Source organism: Aegilops tauschii, chromosome 7 (genome assembly GCF_002575655.3).
Source record: "Aegilops tauschii subsp. strangulata cultivar AL8/78 chromosome 7, Aet v6.0, whole genome shotgun sequence".
In the NCBI taxonomy this organism is placed as follows: Eukaryota; Viridiplantae; Streptophyta; class Magnoliopsida; order Poales; family Poaceae; genus Aegilops; species Aegilops tauschii.
In genome coordinates this window covers 516,478,589-516,504,927 of record NC_053041.3, presented here as the reverse complement: position 1 = coordinate 516,504,927, position 26,339 = coordinate 516,478,589, and the positions used below count along the sequence as shown (strand labels likewise).

The 26,339-nt window shown below is 45.6% G+C and overlaps 4 protein-coding genes across 44 annotated transcripts; 2 read left to right on the top strand and 2 right to left on the bottom strand.

The window, feature by feature from the left end:
- Window positions 1-503: 503 nt before the first annotated feature.
- On the top strand, window positions 504-4,548 carry LOC109770554 (probable methionine--tRNA ligase). The gene is made up of 13 exons (XM_020329260.4): window positions 504-848; window positions 1,477-1,630; window positions 1,731-1,886; window positions 1,969-2,199; window positions 2,294-2,437; window positions 2,766-2,856; window positions 2,935-3,041; window positions 3,129-3,243; window positions 3,320-3,438; window positions 3,548-3,613; window positions 3,709-3,837; window positions 3,917-4,060; window positions 4,164-4,548. The coding sequence occupies exons 1-13, from the start codon at window positions 589-591 to the stop codon at window positions 4,236-4,238; spliced, it is 1,791 nt and encodes a 596-aa protein (XP_020184849.1). The 5' UTR covers window positions 504-588; the 3' UTR covers window positions 4,239-4,548.
- LOC109770564 (pentatricopeptide repeat-containing protein At2g22410, mitochondrial) lies at window positions 2,886-9,028 on the bottom strand. 2 transcript variants are annotated; one of them, XM_073504957.1, is made up of 5 exons: window positions 6,861-9,028; window positions 6,704-6,770; window positions 5,615-5,748; window positions 3,790-5,398; window positions 2,886-3,696 (listed from the first exon to the last, which is right to left on the bottom strand). In XM_073504957.1, exon 1 carries the CDS (start codon window positions 8,998-9,000, stop codon window positions 7,069-7,071), a length of 1,932 nt encoding a protein of 643 aa, XP_073361058.1. In that variant the 5' UTR covers window positions 9,001-9,028; the 3' UTR covers window positions 2,886-3,696; window positions 3,790-5,398; window positions 5,615-5,748; window positions 6,704-6,770; window positions 6,861-7,068. The 2 variants fall into 2 exon arrangements, with proteins under 2 accessions (XP_073361058.1, XP_045086726.2); XM_045230791.2 differs by lacking the exon at window positions 2,886-3,696 and having other exon boundaries at window positions 3,906-4,143.
- Window positions 9,029-11,413: 2,385 nt separating this feature from the next.
- Window positions 11,414-22,409, bottom strand: LOC109770556 (uncharacterized). 31 transcript variants are annotated; one of them, XR_012189455.1, is made up of 11 exons: window positions 19,310-22,403; window positions 18,951-19,052; window positions 16,722-18,819; window positions 16,531-16,617; window positions 15,723-15,865; window positions 15,041-15,121; window positions 14,902-14,963; window positions 14,090-14,237; window positions 12,116-12,250; window positions 11,986-12,031; window positions 11,414-11,893 (listed from the first exon to the last, which is right to left on the bottom strand). XR_012189455.1 is itself a non-coding variant. In XM_073504956.1 (8 exons), exons 2-6 carry the CDS (start codon window positions 16,994-16,996, stop codon window positions 15,112-15,114), a joined length of 345 nt encoding a protein of 114 aa, XP_073361057.1. In that variant the 5' UTR covers window positions 16,997-18,414; window positions 18,568-18,776; the 3' UTR covers window positions 14,035-14,237; window positions 14,902-14,963; window positions 15,041-15,111. The 31 variants fall into 31 exon arrangements, 1 of the variants encoding a protein (XP_073361057.1); XR_012189467.1 differs by having other exon boundaries at window positions 11,414-12,031; window positions 14,090-14,234; window positions 19,310-22,404; XR_012189472.1 differs by having other exon boundaries at window positions 11,414-12,031; window positions 12,116-12,195; window positions 14,090-14,234; window positions 19,310-22,404.
- Window positions 12,978-26,165, top strand: LOC109770555 (uncharacterized). 10 transcript variants are annotated; one of them, XR_012189484.1, is made up of 4 exons: window positions 12,978-13,268; window positions 13,434-13,544; window positions 14,029-14,194; window positions 23,539-26,165. XR_012189484.1 is itself a non-coding variant. In XM_020329263.3 (3 exons), exons 1-3 carry the CDS (start codon window positions 13,152-13,154, stop codon window positions 14,065-14,067), a joined length of 267 nt encoding a protein of 88 aa, XP_020184852.1. In that variant the 5' UTR covers window positions 12,978-13,151; the 3' UTR covers window positions 14,068-14,441. The 10 variants fall into 10 exon arrangements, 2 of the variants coding, with proteins under 2 accessions (XP_020184852.1, XP_020184851.1); XR_012189483.1 differs by lacking the exon at window positions 23,539-26,165 and adding an exon at window positions 22,432-22,792; XR_012189482.1 differs by lacking the exon at window positions 23,539-26,165 and adding an exon at window positions 18,476-18,893.
- Window positions 26,166-26,339: the final 174 nt, after the last annotated feature.

Sequence of the window (26,339 nt, the reverse complement as noted above, 5' to 3'; positions counted from 1 at the left end):
TCGAGCGGTTGCCAGATCATTCGGTACATTTGTCAGATCTAACAGCGCTGGGTGCGTGGGCTTGTTTTGCGATCTGCCACATGGTTGCCACATACATATTTGAATTATTTTAATATAGAATAAAACAAAAAACAAAAAATAAAAAAAGGAAAAGTAAAAACAAAAAGAAATAAAACGGGGGCGCCCGCCCAACGGGCGTGCGGGGGGGGGGCGTGGGGGTGTGGGCTGCCAGACTGGGGGCGCCCCTGATTACGATGCCCTTAAGTCGTTTCGTACCCCTCCAAAAAAAATCATAGTCGTTTCGTCCCTTTATTGATGCTGTTTGGGCTTCCTTCACGGAAGGCCCGGTACCAGTTTAGGCAACTGGCGTACTAGGAACAAACAACCCACGGTAATAAGAAAGTCAAGCTTCCTTGGCCGTCAAGAAGACGTCGCCGTCGAACGCGTCAGCTCTGCATCCGCCAGACCAGAGAATATATATATATATATATGCAATGCAACCCGCGACCAATCGGACAAGCGCCGAAAGGAAGAAATACACGCACACAGAAACACCACTCCGCGTTCTATCTATCGGCCGGCGCGGCGATGTCGTCGGGGAAGGGGAAGGCGAAGGTGCCGGTGGCGGGGCGGCGGAACGTGTTGGTGACGAGCGCGCTGCCGTACGTGAACAACGTGCCGCACCTGGGCAACATCATCGGCTGCGTGCTCAGCGCCGACGTCTTCGCGCGCTACTGCCGCCTGCGCGGCCACAACGTGCTCTACGTCTGCGGCACCGACGAGTACGGCACCGCCACCGAGAACAAGGCCCTCGAGGAGGGATGCTCCCCTCTGGAGATATGCGACAAGTGAGCGCCCCGCCCGACTCCATCCATACATACGCATTATTACTTGCATGACGAACTAGGCTAGGATAAATGATGCTGTGGCTTGGCTTGGCTTGGATGCGTTGGGGCAGAAACTGGGGAGGGTTTGGCTAACCGTTGATGTGTGTGTGTGTGTGTGTGTGTGTGTGTGTGTGTGATATCCCTTTGATTGCGTGAGGAAGAAGACGACGACTCAAAGTCAAAGGGGAAGAGTAGGAGGAGAATTCAGAACTGATTTCAATCTTCAGACTTGTTTGCTTCAGTTACAGCCACACGACTTCTCACACCACCCGGCGTCGTCGCTCATCTTCTCCCTTGCTGGATGGCACCTTCCCTGTTTACATCTCGCCCATAGCCTGAGACGTGACAGTGTGATATTTAGTAGAGATTATAGTGTCGTCGGAAGCTAATATTTGTGCAAATTAAGGTTAAAATTTTCGCTAATATTGGAGGGCAGTCTGGATAATTTGTGCTGTACTATCCAGTCTGCAAGTAGTACTGCAGTTTGGATTAAACTGTTGCAGCCAAATTGCTTCAGAGAATAAAAAGGGAAACGACACGTGTCTTGTGTTTGCATAGCTTCTGAAAATCCAACCCCGTACTGATGTAGGTACCATGCAATCCACAAGGAAGTGTACGAGTGGTTCAACATCAGCTTCGACCACTTTGGCCGGACGTCCACCCCCCAGCAGACAGAGATATGCCAATCGATTTTCAGCAAACTGCTGGACAACAACTGGCTCTCAGAGAACACAATGCAGCAGGTTTGTCTCACGCTGTTCAAGCCGCAATTTCCTTGCCAGTTATCTGTTTTGTGTTATCACAGGTTCACTTCAAGGGCCTTACTCTGTCTATCGATTGCAGCTCTACTGCGAATCATGTCAAAGGTTCTTGGCGGATAGATTCGTCGTGGGTTCATGCCCCGTGGAGGGGTGCGGCAACGACACCGCGAGGGGCGATCAGTGCGACAGATGCGGGAGGCTGCTGAATTCAACCGAGTTGATTGATCCCAGATGCAAGGCAGGGGGACCTTCTCCGGTTCTATTCGGCTCTTCTCACCACCTACCGATCTTCCATGTGCTTAACTTTTACCATCCTCCAGGTTTGTGAGGGCATACCGATCGTCCGCGACACAGACCACTTGTTCTTGGAGCTTCCCTTGCTGAAGGAGCAGCTGGAGAAGTACATCGACGAGGCCTCGGCGACCGGATCGTGGAGCCAGAACGCAGTTCGCATCACGGATGCCTGGTTGAAGGAAGGGCTGAGGCCTCGCTGCATCACCAGGGATCTGAAATGGGGCGTCCCTGTCCCACACGAGAAGTACAAGGATAAGGTTTGCCATTCATCTGAGCACGCAGAGATTCATTTGGAAAGTTTACATCTCCCATCTTTGTGTTTAATGTTAGTAATGTGATGAATGGGTTCAGGTGTTCTATGTCTGGTTCGACGCGCCGATCGGATATATTTCCATCACGGCCTGCTACACGCCCGAGTGGGAAAAGTGGTGGAAGAACCCAGAGAATGTCGAATTGTATCAGTTTATGGGCAAAGACAACGTCCCATTCCACACGGTGAGATTCTTTTGCCAACTTGGAGTTTCCAGTATACAAATACCCTCTCTATGTACAACGCTGCTTAACAAGCTTCAATATATTCTACTCCCTCCGTTCCTAAATATAATACCTTTTGGAGATTTTAATATGGACTACATACGAAGCAAAATGAATGAATCTACACTTTAAAATATGTATATATACATCCGTATTGAAATCTCTAAAAGGGCTTATATTTAGAAATGGAGGGAGTATATGTGCAAGTGCATACAGATCTGTAGCAGGCAATTCTTATATTATCTTTCCATAGAAATCTTATTTTCCTGCATATGTAACAATTTTACAGGTCATGTTTCCCTCTGCTCTACTTGGTACTGGTGAAAACTGGACTCTGATGAAGAATATTAGTGTGACTGAATATCTCAACTATGAATCAGGTATCGCACAGGTTTTGTTCAAGCCATTATTTATTCTTGGACATCTTCTTTTTTTGTTCACTCTGTTATCATGCACAGGGAAGTTCTCGAAAACTAAGGGCATTGGAGTCTTTGGCAATGACGCCAAAGCCACAAATATTCCTGCTGATGTGTGGCGATACTACTTGCTTAGTAATCGTCCTGAGGTTAGGTTTCGGTTAAATTGAATTATCTATATTAAACCTCTATGCATGTGAGATTGTTCATTTTGGTCTATTTTGTAAAACTTTCAGGCATCAGATGCAGTATTCACATGGGGAGGTTTGCAGATAAAGCATAACAACGAGCTGCTAAAGAATTTGGGCAACTTCATCTATCGAGTGCTAAGCTTTATCGCAAAACCAGAGGGTTAGAAGACGAACATTCTCTTTTAAATTTTCTTTGTTGATGGTGCTGATATTATTATTTTCAATTGTTCCTGCAGGAGCTGGCTACGGCTCCATCATACCTGAAGCACCTAATGCTGATATACATCCATTGAGTCAGTCGTTAGCAGAAACTGTTGGTAATTTGATTCAGCAGTATATTGATGCAATGGACAAGGTAATGCATTAACCTGAATTGTGTGAAATCCGAATTGTACTAGTGAATAAATCTGAATAAGTACCATAGATCTGAAGCATTTATGTGACATAAACGTTGCCGTTAACAGGTCAAACTAAAACAAGGGCTGAAGATTGCAATGGCCATCTCTAGTGAGGGAAATGCTTACCTTCAAGTAAGCTCTTGTTCCTTCCTTTGCTGATTTCATTTCTACTCTGCATCATTTAACTTGCACGGGATTTGACTCCGGTTTTCTACCTGGATATGCAGGAGAGTCAATTTTGGAAGCTTTACAAACAAGATCCAGCTAGTTGCACGACTGTGATGAAAACTTCAGTTGGAGTTGTCTACCTTCTCGCTTGTTTGCTAGAGCCTTTCATGCCGTCCTTCTCAAAAGATGTTTGTCACCAACTTCTGAATTACTTGCATTCAGGCAATGTTTACATGCAAATCTATAATGTCTTGTTCTCTGGCCCAGGTCTTGCAACAGCTGAATCTCTCTCCGAATGAGCATATTTCTTTCGCCGATGAGAAGGGGGAGAGTGACAAGGCGAAAAGGCCTTGGGATCTCATACCATCAAACCACAGGATAGGGGAAATTGTACCTTTGTTCACAGAGTTGGTATGCACTAGCACGCTTTTCATGTTCTTCCTTTGTATCCACTTTCATCCCTTGTATGTTCGGTGCCTTCATTTCCTTGACGCCTGCCGTACACCATACACAGAAAGATGATGCAGTGGCTAGCTTCAGGGAAACATTTGCAGGCAGTCAGGCCGAAAGAAACGCAAGGGCTAATTAAAGAAGCCAATGAAGTTGTTGCCTAACTGGAAGCTGCAAAATATTTCTTGCAAAGTTGATCACAATACTTAATCAAATGACATTGAGATCCAGAAATGTGAGTTCGAAGGGTGAATCACAATGTATATTTTACTGATTTAGTGATGATGCGTTCAGAAAATGTACATAAACTGAACTACATGCTGTAGTACCTGGGAGTTGGAGATGCCTAAACTGATGTACATGTGCTGATCACCTGGGGTGCTACATTTTTAGTTTTAAGTATGATGTACATAGTTAAAAATAAAGGAAACTCTTACTTTTCTATCTAACCTAAGGAGAGAAAAGAATCAGCTGTTTACTGCGTCATCAAGCACACAGAACTGTGGTAAACGTGCTTGGGTCGACTGTATTGGTACTGGTGTAACCATAGGTGATGAGCCTGGTATTGATTTGCAGATCTTTGCTGTTCCATAGGTTGTTTTTGCATGCTGCGTAAGGGTATTTAAGCAGGGGCCATCAAAGGTGGATAAACTGTATGAGAAATAGGGTTGCTTAAGTAGCTCCAGCTCTTGGAGCTAATGTCAGATATTTTATGAAAGGCTAAAATATTGAGAAGGGGCATTGCCCATATGACCCAAGCTAAGCTCTGCAATTGCATTGTTCCACGATTTGTTGAGGATTTATTCCATACAAGTTGCATGAACTTTTTGTGTGTGTCTTTAAACATCCGAGAAAATACTGCAACCAATTTTGCATGAAACAATATTGCAACAGGATTTCTTATTTTTTCAGTAATGATTGAACACCTCAAATCCACCCACTTGAGTACAATAGTGTGGTGGGGGAAGTGGTCGATTGGGCTGTTCTACCTTCCACCTAACATATACAGTATTGTTCTGATCTAAGTAGACCTTTAAATAATATATGGCATACTTACCAAGTTCGTGAGTACATATTAGATATTACTTGCAAATTTGAGAAATTCGAAGCAGCGTTTTGAAATCCAGTACTGGACTCTTGCTCCTTATTCTATCACATTTTCACATTCATTTGAAGCTGTTATGTGAAGCTTGGTTCAGTCAAGAAAGGAAGGAATCGGAACCAGCAACATTGAGCAACGCTTGCGGAATTTGAGCTTGATCCCAAGGAGATACTTACTTGACCTGCTCTTTGTCTGACCTGTAGTGATATGGATAGCTTACTGACATGCCCTCCAGGTCATAACTTTAGCCCTCAAATAACAATACAATCCTACAATCTACTACTGCTCAAATATTATTATTTTGGAAAGCACACTACTTTAATATCCAATCCTTACGGGCTGCAATTGCAGAACAATTGGCATGGCGTTTCTTCATTGACTAGCGATTATAGAAGTTTAGGTAATGAACTAACCAAATTGACCTCAGCTCGTCCAATCTTCGTGGCATTTGCCGAGGAATAGGCTGTCAGCAGACATTGAATCACACTCCGAGAAGGTCCAGGTCCAACAGATGCAAGCGACGTTTCGTGCTCCGGATATGGAGGTGCTAGGAAAATATGGAGAGGAAGAAATGGTTAGTTCAATTATCACAGAAATAAGGGAAGAGTGTGTTTCTGCATATCCCACCAATAGTGGACCCGAACCATTGACCTGAATATCACCAGATGTGATCATGTTCCTACATGCAAGATCAAACGGACCATGTGCCATGCATTCGTTGTATCACTGAAATGTTATCACCTCATTGCTAACCCTATCAATTAGCTAAATGGGACATTTCGTATTCTCTGTAGATTTGAATCTGTGACATTATAGAAAAATCAGATGCAAAAGTTTGGCTGCTTCACTAGATGAGGACCATAACATTGGCATATGGCATAACATGTTTTTTGATACGGAACAATATGATAGACAAAGTAAGGAATCTGATGCCAAATGGCATAAATGTTTTTGCTGATTCTTTCGACACATGGCTGAATACAAAAGAATCATATACTAGTAGACTTGTCTTAATGTTATGCTCACATTAAAAAGAAGTTTTGTTGGACCACGAAGTATTTCCTAATGGCTCTCGGGAGATTTAAATTCGGCTTAATGGCTAGAGGTAAAGGAGAAGAGATGCTATTTTTCCAGACTCTTAAGTGCTATCACCATTCCATGACATATCATATTCTGTTTTATCCCTCTTGATGAACTTATAAACTATAGTCGGATATTCAGATATTGAAACGATTTTTTTGTCAATAGTGCTTATTTTCAGAAACAAATTGTATATTGCTACAAATTACTGAATTCTTACAGTGCTCTTTTGGTTTAGTATAAGAGTCATCTTTTGCAACTTCCCTTTTTAGGGGGTCCATTTGGTGATGTATTTGACATTGTCATTTGCAAAAAAAAAAAAAAAAAATCACGAACTTAAATCGTGAGGCTAGCATATGCAAATTTAATCAGTATCAGATACAACTGTGAGTAGGAAAAGGAAAAGTTTAAGGGTAACTTACAAAGTTAAAAACTTCACAGATGGATCTGCTTCCTGCTCTCTTTACCAGCCTAACAGAATTCAAGGGACTGGTACGGAAATAAGAAAAAAGGCAGCTAAGCACCAATCCAAATTTTGACAAGCTTAAATTTGTTTTGGCTTGTAAGGCGCAGCAGTACCTTTTGAATTGAGATACTGCCTTGAGCATCTGCACTGGAATTGCTATTTTCATAGACTGGTAAGCTGTAAAAGAGCCATAATGCTGATGTAATGGCCCAAAGTTTGATGGACATCAGCAAATCCTACTTATCTTAGCACATTGCCTGGCATAACTCACGAGATGATTGAGTTGCGCAAAATAATCAAACATATCACATCTTGCAGGCCTCAACCAGTTGCATAAATGTCAATCATGTTTGCAGTGTGCCTTATTTGTTGCGTGATCTCATGCAAGCAGTCATAGATAGCATCACTGTCTGTATGTGATTTGTCCTTCACAATAAATTCATGAACCACCCCATTTAGCTCGATGCAACTACATCCAGGAACTTTTTCCACTCCCAAGTGCCTCATCATCACCCTCACTTTATCAGCCTTCTTCTTCATTCCTGCCTCTACATACATGTTAGCCAGTAGCACATATATTCCACTGTCGCTCGGGTCAAGCTCTACTAATTTCATTGCTGCCCTTTCACCCAGAGTAATATTACTGTGCATCCTACAAGCAAAGAAGAGAGCACCCCACACTACTGCATCAGGCTCCATTGGCATGGTGTTTACTAGATGTTCTGCTTCATCTAAATGACCTGCTCTGCCTAGCAAGTCTATCATACATGAATAATGTTTCATTTTCCTCTCAAGGTGATATTTTGAGACCAGTAGGGAAAAAAAATCGCGGCCTTCTTTAACCAGGCCAGCATGACAACATGCAGACAGAACCCCTATGAATGTAATCTCATCAGGCTGCAATCCAAGCTCTATCATTCTCCGGAAGTATTGTATTGCCTCATCAGCACGTCCATGATTTGCCAGGCCACATAACATTGCTGTCCATGTGAGCGCATTTTTCTCCGGCAAACCTCTGAAAACATGGATGGCCTTCTCAATGTTCCCACACTTCGCGTACATGTCAACTAGATTTGTGCCTAGTGTAACACTAAGTGAAAGCCGGTGTCGGTCGATGTAATGATGAACCCACATACCCATTTCTAGCGCTCCAAGCTGCGAGCAAGCCGATAAAAGATTGACCATGGTAATCTCATCAGGCTTCACCTTTGCTTCCTGCATCTCATGAAACAATCCAAGAGCCTCCTTGCCCTGCTTACACTGCACATAACCGGCCATCAGCGCATTCCACGGGAATGCGTCCCTTTCAGGCATCTCATCAAACACCCTCCTCGCATCGTCCATCAGCCCAAACTTTGTATAGGCAACAATCATGGTTGTCCATGAAACAACCGTTTTGCGATCAATCCTCTCGAACACAGACTTGGCCCGCTCCAAATCGCCGCATTTGACATACATGTCCATTAGCACATTCATCAGCCTCACAGTGCACCTCACTCCATTGCTCTCCACGTATCCATGGAGTCTCTTCCCAAGCTCCAGATCCCGCAGCTGCCCGCACCCTGACACGACCCCAATCATCGTCACCTCGTCAGGCGCCAGCGTCCCGTCCTCTGTCATCCTCCAGAACACCTCCAAGGCCTCCCCAGGTACGCCCCTTCGCACATAGCCGCCAATCAGCGTGTTCCACGACACCAGATCCCTCACAGGCATTTGATCGAACAGCCTGCGCGCCTCCGCCATGGACGCGCGCACCGCAAGAAAGTGCACCGCGGCGTTCACCACGAAGACGTCCGCGTGGAACCCGAGCCTGAAGACGTGCCCTAGGACAGCGTCCCCGTAGCCCCGCTCCTGCAGGAACGCGCACGCCTTGAGCAGGAAGGGGAAGGTGAGGTGGTCCGGGCGGGCGGAGAGGAGGAGCGAGCGGTAGAGCGGGAGGCACCGCGGGACGAGGCCGCGGTGCGTGGCAAGGGAGAGGGCGCGGAGCGCGGCGTTGTAGGGGCGCGCGTAGTCGGGCGGGGAGGGCAGGGAGGCGAGGAGGGCGAGCGCGTGGAGGAGCGGGCGGGGGCCGCCGCGCGGGTCGTCGGAGTGGGCGAGTGCCACGACGAGGCTTGAGGCGAAGGGGAGTGGGGACGGGGCGGAGATGAGGCCGGCGGTGAGGAGGTGCGCGTGGAGCTGCAGGAGGCGGCGGAGCGGCGGAGGGGGGCGGGCGGAGAGGACGGCCAGGAGGCGGGAAGGCGCTGGCGGAGGCATTGTTTGAGTGAGACGAGGAGGAAAAGCAGTGGCGAGTTCTTTTTTTTTAGACAAAAAAAGGCAGTGGCGAGTGAAGAGCAGAGCTGGGCTAGTAAAGCAAGGCCCAAGTATTGGCCCGTCAAGCCCAAGAGGACCTCCAGCGAGTGCGAAGGCCCAGTTCTTTTGACGGGTTAAGTTAGGCCATAAGCCGCGAGTGCGAAGTTTGTGCGCTCGGGGCCGTCGGGCACCATGGTGCCTTTTCTGAAAAGAAAAAAAATCATATTTAAAAGTTTCAGAAAAATCGAAAATAATTCTGCAGAAATTTGCATGTATTCACTACGGATCCATGATTATTGTTTTTGGAAAATGTAATTTGTAAGCTATACAAAAAAACAAAATTCTGGCCCAAAAACAAAGATTACAGCCCATTTGAATATACATATTTGTCTTTTTTAGCCACGTGTGAAAGTAAAATGTAATGAATTTTTCCACATATGTAGTATATATGTGTGTGTGTTTACAAAAAAAAATGCGCTGTAAAAAAATGTTTTTTCGAAACCGGCACCATGGTGCCGGTGCACAACCAGCAATGTTCAAACTTCAAAAAGAAAAGCAATATTATCGAAAAAGGGTTTCCCCCCGCTTTGTATTCCAAAGCAACCAACACCGAGTACAGATAACGCTACGGCGAACAGCACAACACACCAAGAGAAAAAGAAGAAGAAACAAATGCCAACGACGACAGCTTGGCAAAGCGCGGATGACCCGCCACCGCGGCGCCCACCGGAAACAAAACACCACAGACTGAGGCCCGATCCGCCGTGTACCAAGCAGCACCTCCAAGAAGGGATGTGACGCCGACGACGCTGCTGCCCGGACGAGTCCTCAGGTTTCCCCGGGCACGCGGAGGGAGGTGGGGGTGGATACCACCGACACCCTCCAGGGAGGAATGGTGGCACCCGCAGGTGTCACCGCGTCGGAGCTGAAGCCGGCAGGGATTTCTCCCGCATTCCAACCCCAACCGCGCAACCGAACGGAACCGACCGCCCAACCGTCGCCCATCACCATGCGCCAACGCAGAAGCGCCGCCACCCATGCCGCCTCACTACGAACACCACCACGAGGCCAAGAGGACCGGAGAGAAGCTCACCACGATGGGAGCAGCAACATCGACGCCGAGCGGGAGGGAACCACCTCCACCGCCGTCGTCGCGGTAGCCCTCCGGACGCGGCAGCGGGGCATGCCGGGCCACCCCTGGCCCAGCCAGGCCCGAAGCGGGCTCGTTAAGCCCCGCCGGCCACGATGCAGAAGGCCGACGTCGTCGCCGCCGGCACCCAGCCACGCGTCGCATCTCCCCCGCCTCCCAGAAGCCACACCGGAGCCATCCCCGCCGCCGCCCCGCCCAGGCCCAGATGGGGCCCGACGGGCCCAGATCTGGGCCGAGCAGACGATGCCAGATCCCGCCGCCGCGTCGCCCCGTCGTCCAGTAGCTCGCCTGCATGCGCCACGGGGCCCCGCCGCCGCCTAGATGCACCCCCCGGAGCCGCTCCGCCCGCGCCGGAGAGCGACGGGGAGGGGAAGGGCCAGGAGGCCGCCGCCACCAGTAGCCCCAGGGTCAATCCGGCCGCGGGCGCCGGCGACGGCGGAGAGAAGGAAGAAGGGAGGGGGAGCCTGGAGGGAGGAGGCCCGACGCGGTCGCGAGAGAGAAAAGCAATATTCACATAAGCAACCCACTACTTAGCTTATTTTAGAAGCCAACTTCATTCGTTGATGCTTCTAAACTAATTAACTCATAACTATTTTGAAGCCTAATAAGTATTGACCTATTGTTGCTCTCATATCAAAGCCCCCCTGGCTTTTTAAGACAGTCGGAAAGTGTTCGTGCGTGTGCCCCTAAGGACCAATGCCCTGAAAACGCAGTCATCGCCGTTAAATCCTTGAATCGGTCTGAAGAATCTAAAACCAAATATCGCCGTTGTGTACGCACGTCGAGAAACCCTAACGTCGCCGCCCTGAGGAGCTGACAGGGATCTATGCTATAGCTTCGTCTAATCCGTCTCAATGGACAAACTTGAGGAGGATCGAAATTCAGAAGACTGATTCGAAGAACAAGCGCCTAACGACGCCCCTGTGAAGACTAATACCCTACCTATCTACTAATAGAGTGCCCGTGCGTTGCCACGGGCTTTGTTGAGTTGTATAAACATAATGACTGTTTAAGTTCACATGTAGAAATAAGATATTATGGGAATGTCGGTGCCTTGTCACGTGCCACGAAAATATTTTGCTGTAAATGATGTAAACATAATGCATGTCAAATTTCACATGTAGAAACAAGATAGCACGGGCACAATCGGGTGTTTATCGTAGTCCAATTCACTTGCAATGTAAATTGATAAAAATGATAAATTAACGATGTATACATATAGAGCGATGATCCAACTAAAATTCTATTATAAATTAATATCTAGTTGTTGCGCTTAAGAAATTTTCACACAATTCTTTTATGGAAAGATATACAGAACGATGTGTTCTCGATGATGGACATATACAGAGGGTTTACAACTTGCATTCCTAGAGCTGGCGACACAATTCTTCTATGGAAAGATATTTCGATCGATGACGAACCCCTTTCCAACAAGCTGCCACACATGTTCACTTCCACAAGGGAGGAGGATATTTCTATAGTGCAATTCCAAGACAGACCACAAGCTTCTAAAAACTTTTACCTCACTCTATCAATCGAGGCGCTACATGAATTAACATATCTGCAGAATCATATGAATGATCTCTACTTGAAACCAATGATGGCTGATGAATGGATTACTTGTTGGGGAGATGTTCAGTTTCGGCCCAAGAAATTCACCAACTTCTTCTTCAGAGAACTGCAGCCACCCGCATACATCACAATGATCTGGAAGACAAAGTGTATCGTGAAACTTAAAGTGTTCACCTGGCTGATGTTGATGGACAGAGTCAACATAAGGGACATGCTCCACCGGAGACATTTTGATATTGGAGTCACTCCTGTCTTTTGTGCAACACCACACCACTGAAAACGAACAAACACCCATTTTTTGAGTGCACCTTTAGTGCGGTCTATTGGAACTCCATCAATATTCAATGGGATACCAACTTGGAGCTTCAGGAGATGTTTGATGCAGTGAAGTCTTCATGGCCACACCCATTGTTCAATGCAATCAAAGTCCCGGACGCCTGGAACATTTGGAAACAAAGGAACAGATGCTACTTTGACAAGGTTGCTGCATCCCTGTATGATTGGAAAAGCGCACTCAAAGCTGACTTGGTAAATCTCAAATTCAGAGTTAATCCTAAATTGGTCTCCTTTCTTGATAGCTTCATCCCAAACCTATCTCTGTAAATCATAGTTGCTTTCTTTTTATTTGCTTCTTGGCCATGTAATTACCCAGTACTTTATTTTGAGTAATATATAACAGTAGGAGACTCCTGTTGTTTTCAAGGTTCAAAAAAATAATAATTCCCGCAAAATATCAAGAATGTTGTTTTTAGCTTGATTCCCATGATATTTGAGTAAGTATGATAAAAACTTCTTTGTTAGCTTATATACACATCTTGCACAAGCAACGTGTAACGGAGCTTCATGTCGAAGGACTTAAAATGTGCAACACAAAATACTCATGGTGTTAACCGGACGAACTAATTCTTTACCATTCCACCAGAGCATAAAAAAACATAATAGCCAGACACATCCCTGCATTTCCTAAATTAGTAGTATTATTTTAAATATAGTGATAACAAAAATAAATGCTGGTACTTTGAATGTCGAAGGTTTTGTAGTACATTTCTTGCGTTACAAAATTTCTGTGGTTTCCAGTTTTTCTCCTCGCTCACTCACTCACCCACTCACTCAGTCGCCTCTTCACGCTCATTCCCCTCGCTCACCCACTCCACCAAATCCCTAGCCCGCGGCGGCGACGCACCTCCCACTCACTCGCGTCGGCGACTCAACCGCGTCGCCGCCCTTCTCCTCAGGCGTCGCCGCCGGGCCTTCTCGTCTGCGTCGCCTCTCCCTCTCGCCCGCATCCTCTGCGCCACAGTCGAGCCAAAGTTGGATATTTTAGCGAGGTCGAGTAGGAGCGTGAGAAGCGCGGGCACGGCGGCCTTGTCCTGCTCGAGGAAGGCGGCGACGGATGCTAGCGCTCCTCGCCGCCATCGACCTGCAAGGAGGAGCGCCGTGTTGGACGCTGCCATCTCCGACGCTGCTGGTACTCCTCCGCCGCTACGAGTGCCCCGTCACCTGCGCCCAGGTCAGCCGCGAAGTCGAGCTCCCCATGGTTGACCTGCAAGGTTATCATCCTTAATTTTCCCCACACCTTTCCAATCTCTGGAGCCTAGGATTCGGGGAAAGGCAAGGAGAGATTCTGGAGCTGATTGTGATTGTGATTGTTGATGTGGATGGAATATGGATGTAGATGTACTGTGGTCAAGAACTGCTCTCTGCCGCGGGAGTAGATTGGAAAGGCTGCTGCTGCTCCTGGACAATGCGGCTGCTGCTGCCACTACCACTCGCCGATTCGGGCATGGTAAAGACCACTCGGTTGCACTACTCCATGTGTAGATGACTGAACTTGGGTGTGAGCATTTTGATGCCTCTGAATTTAGTAAATTCAGTACTCACATGAGTACACTTTCAGTACTGTAGGAGTACATTCCCCCTAGAGTATTTGTACTACAGGAGTACTTTCAGTACTGTAGGAGTACTTGTATTGTTTCTTAGAGTATTTGCTTGGAGTAAATGTTGTAGTTTAACTGAAATCAACATTTCTGAAAATCATGTTTATCAATGGGTTGTAAGTACTGAAATCAACATCTCTGAAATCATGTTTGTCATGCTGTAGTATTCTTTTTGTCAGGATTTTAGTACTCTTGCTTGGCTCAAACCAAACTGATTCTGCTGTAATACTCATGCTGTAGTATTCTTTTTATCATGCTGGAGAACTTTGATTGATCTAGTGGGCTCAAACCATACTGATTTTTAGAGTATACTCCATGTTACTTCCATTTCAGAGCACATTCTTGGAGTGGATCTGCATTTCAGAAAGTTAACAAGTGGGAGTACATGGAGTACCACATTTTAAGTCGAGGAGAAGATGGTGCCTGCTCCGTGATGATGCCACCAGCACCTACGACTTCCTCGACCACCACCACCATGATGACGACTTCCTCGAATGTGGTGAGTACTCCTCCAATGCTTGTACTCTTATCAATGTTTACTGCTGTAATCATGGAGTAGTTAGCTGCTGTTATCATGGCAGGAGTAATGCACCATTAGTTGGTAAGAAATAATGTCAGTATGAAACCTCTCGACAGTAACTGTTTTTTTGTGAGGAACAGTACATGGTTTCAACTTTATTTGCCCCATTCCATGTTCTGAAATCATTACCAAATCATACGAAGCATGATAACAATGTTCAAGCTGATTTGGTGAATCCGTAGATTACATCTTACTGTGTGTTCCCAAAATATTCAGCATTGCAAAACAAAGAAATATTAAATACAAGTTTCACTATGGATGATAGTGTGAAACAATATATCATATTTTCTTTTTCCTGGGAGCATCATGGACCAACTTGTCAATGTAACCTCGGTTGTATACTACATCTACATCCCTGTCAATGAACATGTGCACTATTTAACTATCTATGCATCTACATCTCTATGAAGATACATATACAACTGCATCTTGGATGAATACTATTGTCAGTTTACTCGCATAAGCCTTTCAAGGAAAGTAGTCTCTCAGTTCTAGTGTACCTAGATGTACGATGAAACGAACTTGTGAACCAAAGCAATTTGAGTTGACAACCGGACAGAGGAAGCGGGCAAGAGATGATTTATTTATGGGCGATGATGATTTGCTACAAATACATATACTGCTACCTTCCATGCATGTCAGCATCTGATGCTACCGCTTGATTCCCTGAAGATTGAAGAACCACCCCCTGCCATTAACAAATCATTTCATATAAACTACTGTACCTAGCAATGTAAAAAATACAAAAAGGATAAAATCACTAACCTGTCATAGAAAAAATGGCACACTCCTGGCCGTCCTGCATGTTTTGGCTTCAATTTCCCTCGCCTTGCATGTCACTGCGTCCTTAAGAAAAACAAACACATTGATAATTATAATTAAGAACTTCGCCTACAACAAAACAGAACCAGCAGAAACTCATCGCTTTCATTGTCTTCAAGACCCTCATTGTCCTCTGATAATATAGTTTGAGAGAAGTCCATATTACCCCTCGAACTTGTCTTTGGCTTCACTTTACAAACCTCAGAATTGTGTTCGTTCAAGTTTCATCCTTCAACTTTATAAACCGTTCATAATTATAAGGGGTCTGCTTCAGTATACCCACCTTAAGTGAGTCAATGGTGGAGATTAAAACTTACCCCTAAGGCACATAGGACTTGACGGTCAATTTAAGTACTAGCTGCTTTATTAATCGGTGTATGTATGGCCCACATAGACATTTTACTTTTAACTTAAACATAACATAGACTTAGGTACTTACTTATCGTCGAAAAATCTAATTTATGAAGGGTAGGATTTTAGTATTATATATGAATGACTCTGCCCGTTATTCTCTCTCGCCTCACACATGCCCCCTTCCAGACCATATCACCACCGTCTCATCAAACCACACCAAGAAGCCGACGTCCCAATCTACTAACACATCAAATCCCACACCAGCACTCACCTCAGTACGACCCATGACAAAGGACATGCTCCATGGCAAGGTAGGACTCCTAGCAGGCTACAACATGGAGCCGACAAAGAGAGAGATGATGACTTGTAGGAGATGCTCGTTGGCGCAGACCAAGCGAACAACCTGACATGCATCTGTGCATAATTTAAGTGCATATTAGTGCTTTCTCCAAAATGCTACTATTCAAATGGTAATCGTGTAACCTCGTTTTTAGGATGTTGGGTTGTGGTTGCTACCTGATTTTATTAACCTGACATGCTATCACATAAACACTCATCGCTTAACAATTCAAGATGTTGGACATGCTGTTAAGTTACTGGTGTGCTCAAATAATATGTGGCTAGCCTAATATGAACCTAGGTTCTATTTGATGAACTAAAAGATGTTGCTGCACATACCATAGTACATTTACTACACATTGGATTTGAAGGTACTATATTTCAGTTAATTTATAATATATGTGCTTCGATGAGGCAAGTGTACATCACAACAAGCGGTTGTGTGGCTCATCACACCAGCTGTAAGCTATTAGGAACTGATGGTTATAATTTCAGAGATCTTCAGCTGAAACATTGTTCAGCCGACAATCCAAATACATATGCTTGCAGCTACATATAAATATCTTCTAATCCACCACAGTCCCTCTTTTCTGACTATGTAATTACTAAGCCCCCAACCTTCTCTTATTTTATTCATTAGAACATGCCGATGTTACATTATTCTGAACTTCCCATCTTATTTATTAGAACATGCCGATGCCACTGGAAATTATGATTACTATATCCGCACAGCCTCATACCTGGACTACTTGGGTAATTCTCATCAACATTTCGTATGAAAGGCGCATCAAGCCCTACCTGATTCCCCTCGGACGTATGATCAGAACCTACAGGGAAGGGATCAACAAAAAAGCCGTAAGCTGTATACAGAAACAAAGATGAACACCCATAAGCATAAACTGTTTCGTATGAAAGGCGCATCGGGCAGTACCATTTGAATTTTCTGGTACATATGCGCCATAAACATGTGTGAGATTACTCGCCGCCGGCAACGAAGCAGCTTGATGCACACCCACCCGTAGCAAACTTGTTCCGTCTGATTTGTTCTTGCCTGGATCAATACAAAGCCAATGATATATAGGCAACAAAGTATGCATGCAACATTCTCAGCATTGAGTAACTATATCGTCAACATTTTCCTTTTCCCTTTTATCCTCAGCTACCTAAATACCCAGATAGAACTCTGCTTGCCCAACAGCTCCACATGCTCTGACTTCTTCTGTCCTTTTAGCTTCTCCTTGTTCCTCCAGCTCTCGGCTTCTCAGCTTCTAAGATCTTTCTTTCATCTGTACATCATCACATGTGCGCTATAGGTGTGCCTAAAGATGCATTTTATTGCCACTAACAAAATGGTGAGCTATTATAAAAAAAGGCACACCATGATAATTAAGGTAAAACAAGGTTGAGTCTCATGGGCAGTACTACAGACAAATAGGAGTTCTTGTTTCCTGTAAGAGGTTCATATGGAAAGTTAAGGCAATGATAATTAGTAAGACTGACGCTCCGAATTAAAGCCGATTGGATGAGGTAATTCGTCAAAGAAGTACAATGCAAAGCTGAAACAATGCAAGTGAATTAAAAGAGGGGCTGATGGAAATCGAGCTTCAAGCGGCGACATCCTTCGTGGCATATGTAATACAACCAATTCAGTTCAAATATGTATTTATTATGTTAGCATGAAGGGTAAAAAGAAAGGGGACAAACTAATCTTATGTTTAAGCATACAAAAAAAAAGTAAAATCTAAATAGTGATGTGATCACTTCCTTTTAAACAGCTGTTACGATCAGGTCAGCAGATTGAAAAACTATAATATTTATAACAATGGAATAGAGGGGCTACTACATTACACACTTATGTTTCTACTCATTCAGTTGAGGAAAATCCATGATGCACAAAACAAGATCAGTTTCATCCATCTGATTGTTAATGACCACAAAATGACATGATACAAAAGAAAATAGCATGTGCATTTAATAGAAAGTGCTTGTGCGTTGCTACTGGCAATAATGGAGATAACTGAATACCATGTGAATTTAACGCAAAATGAAGGTTCCAACCAAAGATTCAAAATACCCAGCACCTCCATGACATGATAATTTAAAATGACATATGAGTGAATATCACCAAAAGGAGGACCTCCTATGGTGTAAGAGGCTTAAATCTGATATATCAAGATCAAAGTCTTCTCACCATAATGGAGATAACTGAATACCATGTGCATTTAATAACACAAAATGAAGGTTCCAACCAAAGATTCGAAATAACGAGAACCTCCATGACATGATAATTTAAAATAACATATGTGAATGTATTTGTACTATAAAGTTATTCAATGTGCCATGTGATAGGAAAGAGAGAAAATATGCCTAGATAGGTTCTTACTACAACTGTTGCTCCTGCTACTAATTACCAGTCACTTCAATCAATAGCTAAAAAGTATTTTAACGTTTTTCTATGCCCCTGCTCTTGGATTTGATTGCAGACTTGATTAGCCTTACCGAATCTTAGAGTTGCTTCGCCAAGGCGTGTCGTTTTTCGCCTTCCCATTGCATTCAACAAAATATTTTCCTATCACTCCCTTTAGCTGATGGTTCATCCCCACATAAGATGTACCTGATGCTCCCTGGAAAACCACATTTGTGTATCTTCTCTTACATACATGAGATTCTCTAATGCGTGTTTAGGCAGGAGCTAGCATATTAGGGATGAAACATACAAGCCCAGTGAACACTGGATTCACGCACAACCACAGGAAATCCCTCCAAACTAAACTAACCTGTGAATCCCGCTTCGGCGAGGCGGGTGAGGAGGAGGGTTACCAGAGGCTGGAGGAAAATGAGAGCAGGGACTGCGAGCCGAACATCCCCATCGCTGGCGAGCCGAGCATCCCCAGACGGTAGCAAGGGACAAGGGAGCAGTAGGCACTACGTACCTCCATTATTAGAGTTAAATGTCATGTCTGGACTGACCTTTCCTTCTTCCTGGGGAGCCAACACTTTGTAGTTGGAAATAGTATCAGTTTACACTCCTGATGAAGTGGTAAAAATACATAATTGAGAAATAGATTTACCCTGATAATTGCTTGCACTGCACACTTCCTTACATTTGAATTTGCAGATGATTCTTCAAATGGGAGATGTTCCAAAATTTAGTGATTACCTGATGTTTCAGATAATGATCAGGATGATTGACAAGGAAGAAATGTTCCACAAGCTTGCTAACTGATTCATCGGGGTCTGGTGGTATATTCCGTACAAGAACCTACAATAAAAACACATTGATGACTCAGAATCAAAAGAATAATCAGAGAACCATTAATCTAGATAAGATCATTGCTGTATGCAGCGTTCTTTTTTCTAGCAAAGGGATCTAAACTGAACTCATGTATAAGTTGCAGTCACAAAGGGATCCCATGGCCTCAATCCTCATCTCCGTCTCTCTATCCTGATCTGATTCTCTCCGTCTCAGATCTGATTCTCTCCGTCTTGAACCAAACAGAGAAAAGAGGGGAGATGAACCTGAGGGAGGAAGTCGATCGCATGGTGGCGAACGCAGGAGGAACCAGACGACGGGAGCACGGTGGTTGATGCCTAGGGTTTAGCGCAGGTGGTGGCGGCGTCTCCTCTTGGAGGTCGATGGCGGCGGCGTCTCCTCTGGGAGGTCGGCAGCGTGCGAAGGCGAAGGCGTACCTCAGCAGAGGTGTCCCGATGGCCACCCGGAGGTCCACAACGATGGCGGCGGCGCCTCCTTTTTCCTTGACGGCGGCGCCTCCACGACCCCTCGGAGCCGGCAAAGGGATCCGCGGCTAGCGCCTGGGATCTGCCAGGCGGCGGCGTTCGCGTCGCGAATAGATCGAGGGGTGGCGGCGAAGGGACGAAGGGAGGCGGCGGGCGAACGAGGGCAGAGAAAAAAAATGATGGAGGGAGGTTGGGCGTCTGCGGGACTCGATCGCGGGGTTTTCTTCGGTTTTTTTGCGGCTGAGCGGGAGGTGGGAGCAAGTACCAAAGAAGTACCAAAAAAGACCGTATTAGGTGGGACGAAAATAAACCCCGGAATGCGGACTACCAACTGAGACATTAGGAGTAGAGACTAGGCCCTCTCCACCATCGGTCACCAGAGCGAAAGGCGAAGAGGAGACGATCCACAGACCCGTCGATGGAGATTAAGGCGAGGAAAGTCGCGTGTTTGAGCACCTTGTAAGTATTCCCATTAGTGAATTGTTCACCGTTGACCAGGGTCCTACGATCAGAGTGACCTGAAAGAGAGACATGCCGCAACAAAGTGTTAATATAAACAAGTTCACTTTCAATAGCTGAGGTTAGCCTGTTACGCGAAGTCAAGACCAAACGTCTTGGCGCGCACGGGACTTGAGCACCGAATGTCGATCTTCGCAGATGATGTGATCATTTTTATCAAACCGGTGGACCTCGAGCTAACAACCACAGCAAGGATCTTGGAGATGTATGGCATGGCGTCCGGCCTTCGGGTTAATATGCAGAATACCTCAGCCATGCCAATACGATGCTCGGAGGAAGAGGTGGGGCGCGTGGAGGGTATCCTGGGATGCAGCATTGGATCCTTCCCATGCAAATATCTCGGCCTCCCCCGGCACAACTAAGCGGATTGGTGGAGGAGCTGGCTACTCGCCTGCCCACCTGGAAGGCAGCGACCCTACCTAAAAGTGGCAGACTCATTTTGGTCCTCTTGGTTCTCTGCTCGATCCCTCTACATGCGATGATTGCTCTGGACTTACCCATGAAGACGATAGCGGCCATGAACAAGATAATCAGAGGGTTTTTGTGGTGCGGTAAAGCTCAAGCTAATGGAGGGCACTGCTCTGTGGCTTGGGAGGAGGTGTGCATGCCACGTTGGGCAGGAGGCCTGGGAATACCGCGCCTCAGGTGGCTCAATGTCGCTATGCAGGCTCGCTGGGCCTGGTTACATCGGGTGGACCGAGATCGACCTTGGGCAGAGTTCAAGTTTGCTCTCCCCAAGGCATCTCTAGTGGTGGTTGCAGCAGCCACCAAGGTTTTTTTTTTTTGAAACTGTCACCGGGGGGGGGGGGGGGGGACTCCCCACCTGAATATATTTCAAAAGTATTTTGTTACAAACTTAGACAAGGCGAGAGGTAAAATAGTCCCGCCACAGGCCGGCGTGAACTTTGTCCTCCACCTTCTTAAGGCGATGAGACCACAATGTGAGATCCGCGATGATGCCCCTAGTAACATCATGGGGTGAGACATCTAGATCCCTAAAAGTTTTAGCATTACGAGCGTCCCAAATTTTCCAAATGATAAGAAGAAGAATGAGAGGCCACACTGACTCAGGGAGACCCGGGTGCCCATGGGAGACCCAAAGATGTGCAAAGGGGGCAGAGCAAGGGTGTAGACCAATGGCATCCCAAATGGCACGAGTTGCCAGACAGTGGAAGAAGAGGTGTGCCTGGTCTTCGGACGCAACAGCGCATCGGGGGCAAGCGGCAGAGTCGATGATGGACTTTCAGTGCAAGTTTGCCCGTGTGTTGAGCCGGTCGAGGTAGAAAAGCCAGCCAAACACCCTCACTCTGCTGGGGACACACGAGTCCCAGATACGAGCAAGAGTAGGGTCAGCCAGTTGAGAAGCCATCGCGTCGTAGGCGCCCTTGGTGGTGAAGGCGGCGCCATTAAGTAGGGTCCTAGCGTCGGGGGCACTCAACAGACTGACATCTTGCAACAGTAATCTCAAGGAAGCAAGTTCATTGGAAGCTGTTAAGGTTAGCCAGCTACGCAAGCCCAGATCAATCCCATCCATCGATATAGTGGCTACGAATGCATTTGGCTTTGTATGGTGTGAAAACAACGCCGGGAAAGCAATGCACAAAGGTTCTGGGAGACCCAATGATCTAACCAGAAGAAAGTGGATAAACCGTTCCCAATGGTCACACATGATATCTCACGAAGAGAACTGAGGTGTCTAAAAATGGCACGACCAAGGAAGGAGGCATTTTTGCCAAGACCTATATGCATTGGAGAATGGTTGAGGAGCCAATCCTTCCAAGGAAAAAGAGGGGAATGCAAGAATTTGAATGCAAATTTCAACATAAGGCAAAAAAATTGTGCTCGCAAGTTTTTGACCCCAAGACCACCCGCAAGCTTTGGCATACAAACTCAGTCCCACGCAACCAGACACTTAGCCCCAGAGAAGGAGTCGTCGTTAAACCAGAAAAAATCCTCCTACGCTTGTCTATCTCCTCGAGGACACTGACGGGCAGGGAGAAACACATCATAAAGTAGGTCGGCAGACTATCCAGGACGGCTGAGAGAAGGACAAGACGACCTCCTCGAGACAGCAGGAAAGCACGCCATCCGGCTAGGTAGATATCACATTGGTCTATAATTGGCTGAAAAGCTGTCGATTGGAGTTTATGGGGGGAGAGGGGGAGGCCGCGGTATTTTTGGGGGAAGGCCGCAATTTCGGCGCCGAGCGTGTTTGCCATTTGAGAGGCAAGGTCAGAGTCGACATTAATGGGGACTACCGTGGTTTTTTGGAAATTGATCGAGAGGCTAGTGGCAAGCGAGAAGTCATCAAGGATGTGTTTAAGGTGAGCTACTGCATCCGTTTCAGCTTTGATAATAATTAACGTGTCATCTGCGTATTGCAGAACGGGGCTGGGCATGGAGGTTGTGACAGGGTGAGCAATGAGGTGGTTATCACAAGCATCAATAATCATTCGTTGGAGAACGTCCGCAACGATGATGAATAAAAAGGGGGAGAGAGGGTCGCCCTGTCGTAAGCCATTTTTACATTGGATCCAAGGTCCTGGAGAGCCATTTAGAAGGATTGCTGATGTGACCCCAAATGTCGTCGCTAAAAGTATTGTTAGTAAGGTGAACCAAAGAAATACTGGGAAGTAATGGGAAAAAGAAACAAGCTACTGTTGTACATTGCAGCAATCAAGGAGTTGAACCGAGAGACAACTTTCTACACTGCGGGAAAACAATAGCACATATTTTCATTGGACATGTTCCTGTTCAGCTTGTGGCACCAGACGACGTGGAGCCACGATTCAGAACGCCATGCATGCAAAATCATCTACGTGAGGACACAAAGGAGTAGTACTAGTTTGTTTTGTCTTTTGTGATCAGTGTGCCTTATTTTAAAATTAGTTAATTAGTGATGAAATAAGATAGGAGAGAGAGGGTTGGATTAGTAGTAGTACGTGGTTGTGGTCAGGTCGAGTCCAACTAGTATTCGGAAGGAGTCCAGGTCGTTTGTACCTAGTGCCTGCGTGCAATAATAGGGCCAACCGGCCGTGTATCGAGGGGAGGTTAGTTTTTCCGTTTGTCTAATTCACATCTAGATATTTTTTAAGGATGTCACACCTAAGCTTCTACAAGTATATAATGTAGCAACAAAAAATAAAAAAACTAGGATAAAAAAATAGACCACAAACAGAGTGGACATCAGCTTAGATGATGTGACATAACTATGTCACATCTAGATGTGTCCTAGACAGACCCTTAGTTTTTTGTGTTAATTACAAACAGAGGATAATCCGCCAGGTTCCGGCGGCACGCTTCAATCAAGAATCCCATCTAGGGCTTGTGTTTCTTGGCAAGGAGATTAGACGGCGCGTCCTCTAATTTACTGCCGATTCTAGTAGAATCGCTCATGTGCTTCTTCTACCTGAAGACGTACGTGTAGTTCTCGCCGGTTTGCATCTACCTGATCGTAAGCCTGTGTTTCTTTCGCCTGTTATTTGGTGTAGACTGGATATTGGACTGGAAGTTGCTGAGTTTGTACTGTGAAAGATTGGGAAATTTATTCGCGCCATCGATTTTCTGTCGACGTTCGCATCAAGTGGTATTCAGAGCAAGGTTGATCATGGTACATTTTTTTCTCGGCTATTTGATTCAATTGTTTGAAAGATGGTGAACTCGCAGCATGAGAAATCTAATCATGAGGAGGGCGATGAACTTCCGGAGGATTTGAATATAAGCGATGATTTACGTATCCATCTGATGTCGATCAAGGGAGCGAACAAGAAGCTTGGGACAAAGGTTGAGGAGTTGTCTGCAAATATTGTTGGCGTCGAGGACAGGTTGAACGAGCGTTTGACTGCCAGCGACCGACAGCGCATTGATAGTCTACAGGTGGTGACTGCGAGTCTTAATCGGCTCACCGCAGCAGTTCAGCGCCTTCAGGCGGGAGATGTGGCACCCCGACAGTCCCGCTCACCACGACGACGTCGTGACCGCGACAACGACGATGATGGTGATTTTTCTGAGGATTCCGATACCCGTGGAGGCTTACCTCACCGACCACGGCATGATGCTGGGGCTCACCGCCATGCTGGGCGGCGCCGTGACTATGGCGGCAATGGTGCCCACGAGGATGATGGTTTGGGTCGAATCAAGATAACCATACCTGAATTCTCGGGACGTTGTGCTGACCCGGAGAAATATTTGGAGTGGGAGATACGCGTAAATCAGATTTTTGATGGTCACAACTACTCTGAAGAGAAGAAGGTTCGTGTTGCATCAATGGAATTTACAGAGTATGCTCTTGTATGGTGGGATAATAAAAACCGTACTCATGAGCGACCAACGACATGGGCTGACATGAAGCGAATCATGAGGGAACGTTTTGTGCCTGCTTATTACACTCGCCAGCTTCATAGTAGACTGCGTCGTCTAGTGCAAGGTACAAAAATCAGTTGATGAGTACTAAAAAGAGATGCAAGTTTTGATGATCCGTACAGCTGTGCGTGAGTCTGCGGAGGCGACCATGGTACGTTTCTTTGAGGGATTAGAAGAAAAGATTCGTGACCGTGTTGATTTAATGCAATATAACGATATTCATGAGTTGCTTCATCAAGCGGAGCATGCTGAACGTTGGGTATTGGAGAAGCAAGCTTCAGAGACTCGTCCAACTTACAACAGTGGGCGACGTGGTTTTTCTCCTATTGATGGTGGGTTTAGTGCTAAACCGACTCCTTATAAGTCGGGAAGCATTGAACATAGCAAAGTGGCGGCTACGCCAAAGGAGGTTTCTCAGGTTTCGTCTAGTGCGACGTCATCGCATCACCATAATATTATTTGCCACAAGTGTGGAGGACGTGGACACATGAAGCATGAATGTTCCAATCAACGAAGGGTTCTACTTGTTGATGCGGAATATATTTCAGAGTCTGAAGATGAGTCGCCTAAGTTAGAGGATGGAATCGAAAGAGGTCATGGTAATACCATACTGTGTTATCCTCAAGATGATCCTGATATGGAGAGTTTGCTAGCACACAAGGTCCAGCGAGATGGCAAGGTCATTTTTGAACCAGGACAACGACGGAGTATTTTTCAAACTGCATGTACCATCAAGGGAGAAGTGTGCAAACTGATAATTGATGGTGGCAGTGCTAGCAACATGATTAGTAAGGATGTGGTGGAGTCTCTTTCGTTGCCAACATGGGAGCATCCAAAACCATACTATATGAAGTGGATAAATGATGTAGGCAAAGTGAAAGTACCACACAGGGTGAAGGTGCCTTTTTCTGTTGATGGCTATGTTGACAAAGTGGAATGCGACGTTATGCCACTACATGTCTGTCATCTTATTTTGGGGCGTCCGTGGCAGCACGATGTTAATGCTCTTCATCATGGATGAACAAACAAGTACGCTTTTATGCATAAGGGAGAGTTCTATGCCATTCTTCCCAAAGATGAAAAGAATATAACGTGTACTGTTGAGGTCTTCAAGAAAAATTCTGCAAGGTATAGGTTGAAACCGAGAACGATTTCTTTTCAATAGAGAGAGGATGATGTGACCCCAAATGTCGTCGCTAAAAGTATTGTTAGTAAGGTGAACCAGAGAAATATTGGGAAGTATATAGTTCCTGCCAGACGCAATGGGAAAAAGAAGCAAGCTACTGTTGTACATTGCAGCAATCAAGGAGTTGAACTGAGAGACAACTTTCTACATTGCGGGAAGACAACAGCACATATTTTCATTGGACATGTTCCTGTTCAGCTTGTTGCAGAACGCCATGCATGCAAAATCATCTACGTGAGGACACAAAGGAGTGAGTAGTACTAGTTTGTTTTGTCTTTTGTGATCAGTGTGCCTTATTTTAAAATTAGTTAATTAGTGATGAAATAAGATAGGAGAGAGAGGGTTGGATCAGTAGTAGTACGTGGTTGTGGTCAGGTCAGAGTCCAACTAGTATTCGGAAGGAGTCCAGGTCGTTTGTACCTAGTGCCTGCGTGCACTATTAATAGGGCCAACCGGCCGTGTATCTAGGGGAGGTTAGTTTTTCGGAAAAACTAACGCCCACACGCCTCCATCATCACTTATTTTGTCACGTATGAATAGATGACATCAGCAGAAATTTTTTTGGTTTCAGCTTAAAAATGTTTTATCTCCTAAATAAAAAAGCGAACTAAAAATCCGTTTTCACCATTAAATCCGTCTCGACGGGATCTTCAAACTAGACCCCATGTTGGTATGTTTCAATGAATTTTTTTTTTTGCCCAGAAGTTGCCATGATGTTTACACTATAGTTGCCATAGTGCTTAA

Excerpts from the sequence above, each read along its gene's own strand:
- LOC109770554 (XM_020329260.4), top strand. The coding sequence starts at position 589 with ATGTCGTCGGGGAAGGGGAAGGCGAAGGTGCCGGTGGCGGGGCGGCGG. Across the intron at positions 2,857-2,934 it reads ATATCTCAACTATGAATCAG|GGAAGTTCTCGAAAACTAAG; the intron begins GTATCGCACAGG and ends TATCATGCACAG. Across the intron at positions 3,838-3,916 it reads TGCCGTCCTTCTCAAAAGAT|GTCTTGCAACAGCTGAATCT; the intron begins GTTTGTCACCAA and ends TCTCTGGCCCAG.
- LOC109770564 (XM_073504957.1), bottom strand. The coding sequence starts at position 9,000 with ATGCCTCCGCCAGCGCCTTCCCGCCTCCTGGCCGTCCTCTCCGCCCGC.
- LOC109770555 (XM_020329262.3), top strand. The coding sequence starts at position 13,152 with ATGCTAGCGCTCCTCGCCGCCATCGACCTGCAAGGAGGAGCGCCGTGT. Across the intron at positions 13,309-13,433 it reads CCCCATGGTTGACCTGCAAG|ATGTACTGTGGTCAAGAACT; the intron begins GTTATCATCCTT and ends ATATGGATGTAG. Across the intron at positions 13,545-14,028 it reads CACTCGCCGATTCGGGCATG|AGCACATTCTTGGAGTGGAT; the intron begins GTAAAGACCACT and ends CTTCCATTTCAG.
- LOC109770556 (XM_073504956.1), bottom strand. The coding sequence starts at position 16,996 with ATGTGGAGCTGTTGGGCAAGCAGAGTTCTATCTGGGTATTTAG. Across the intron at positions 16,842-16,953 it reads AGTTCTATCTGGGTATTTAG|GCAAGAACAAATCAGACGGA; the intron begins GTAGCTGAGGAT and ends GTATTGATCCAG. Across the intron at positions 15,866-16,588 it reads ATACGTCCGAGGGGAATCAG|ATGCATGTCAGGTTGTTCGC; the intron begins GTAGGGCTTGAT and ends AATTATGCACAG.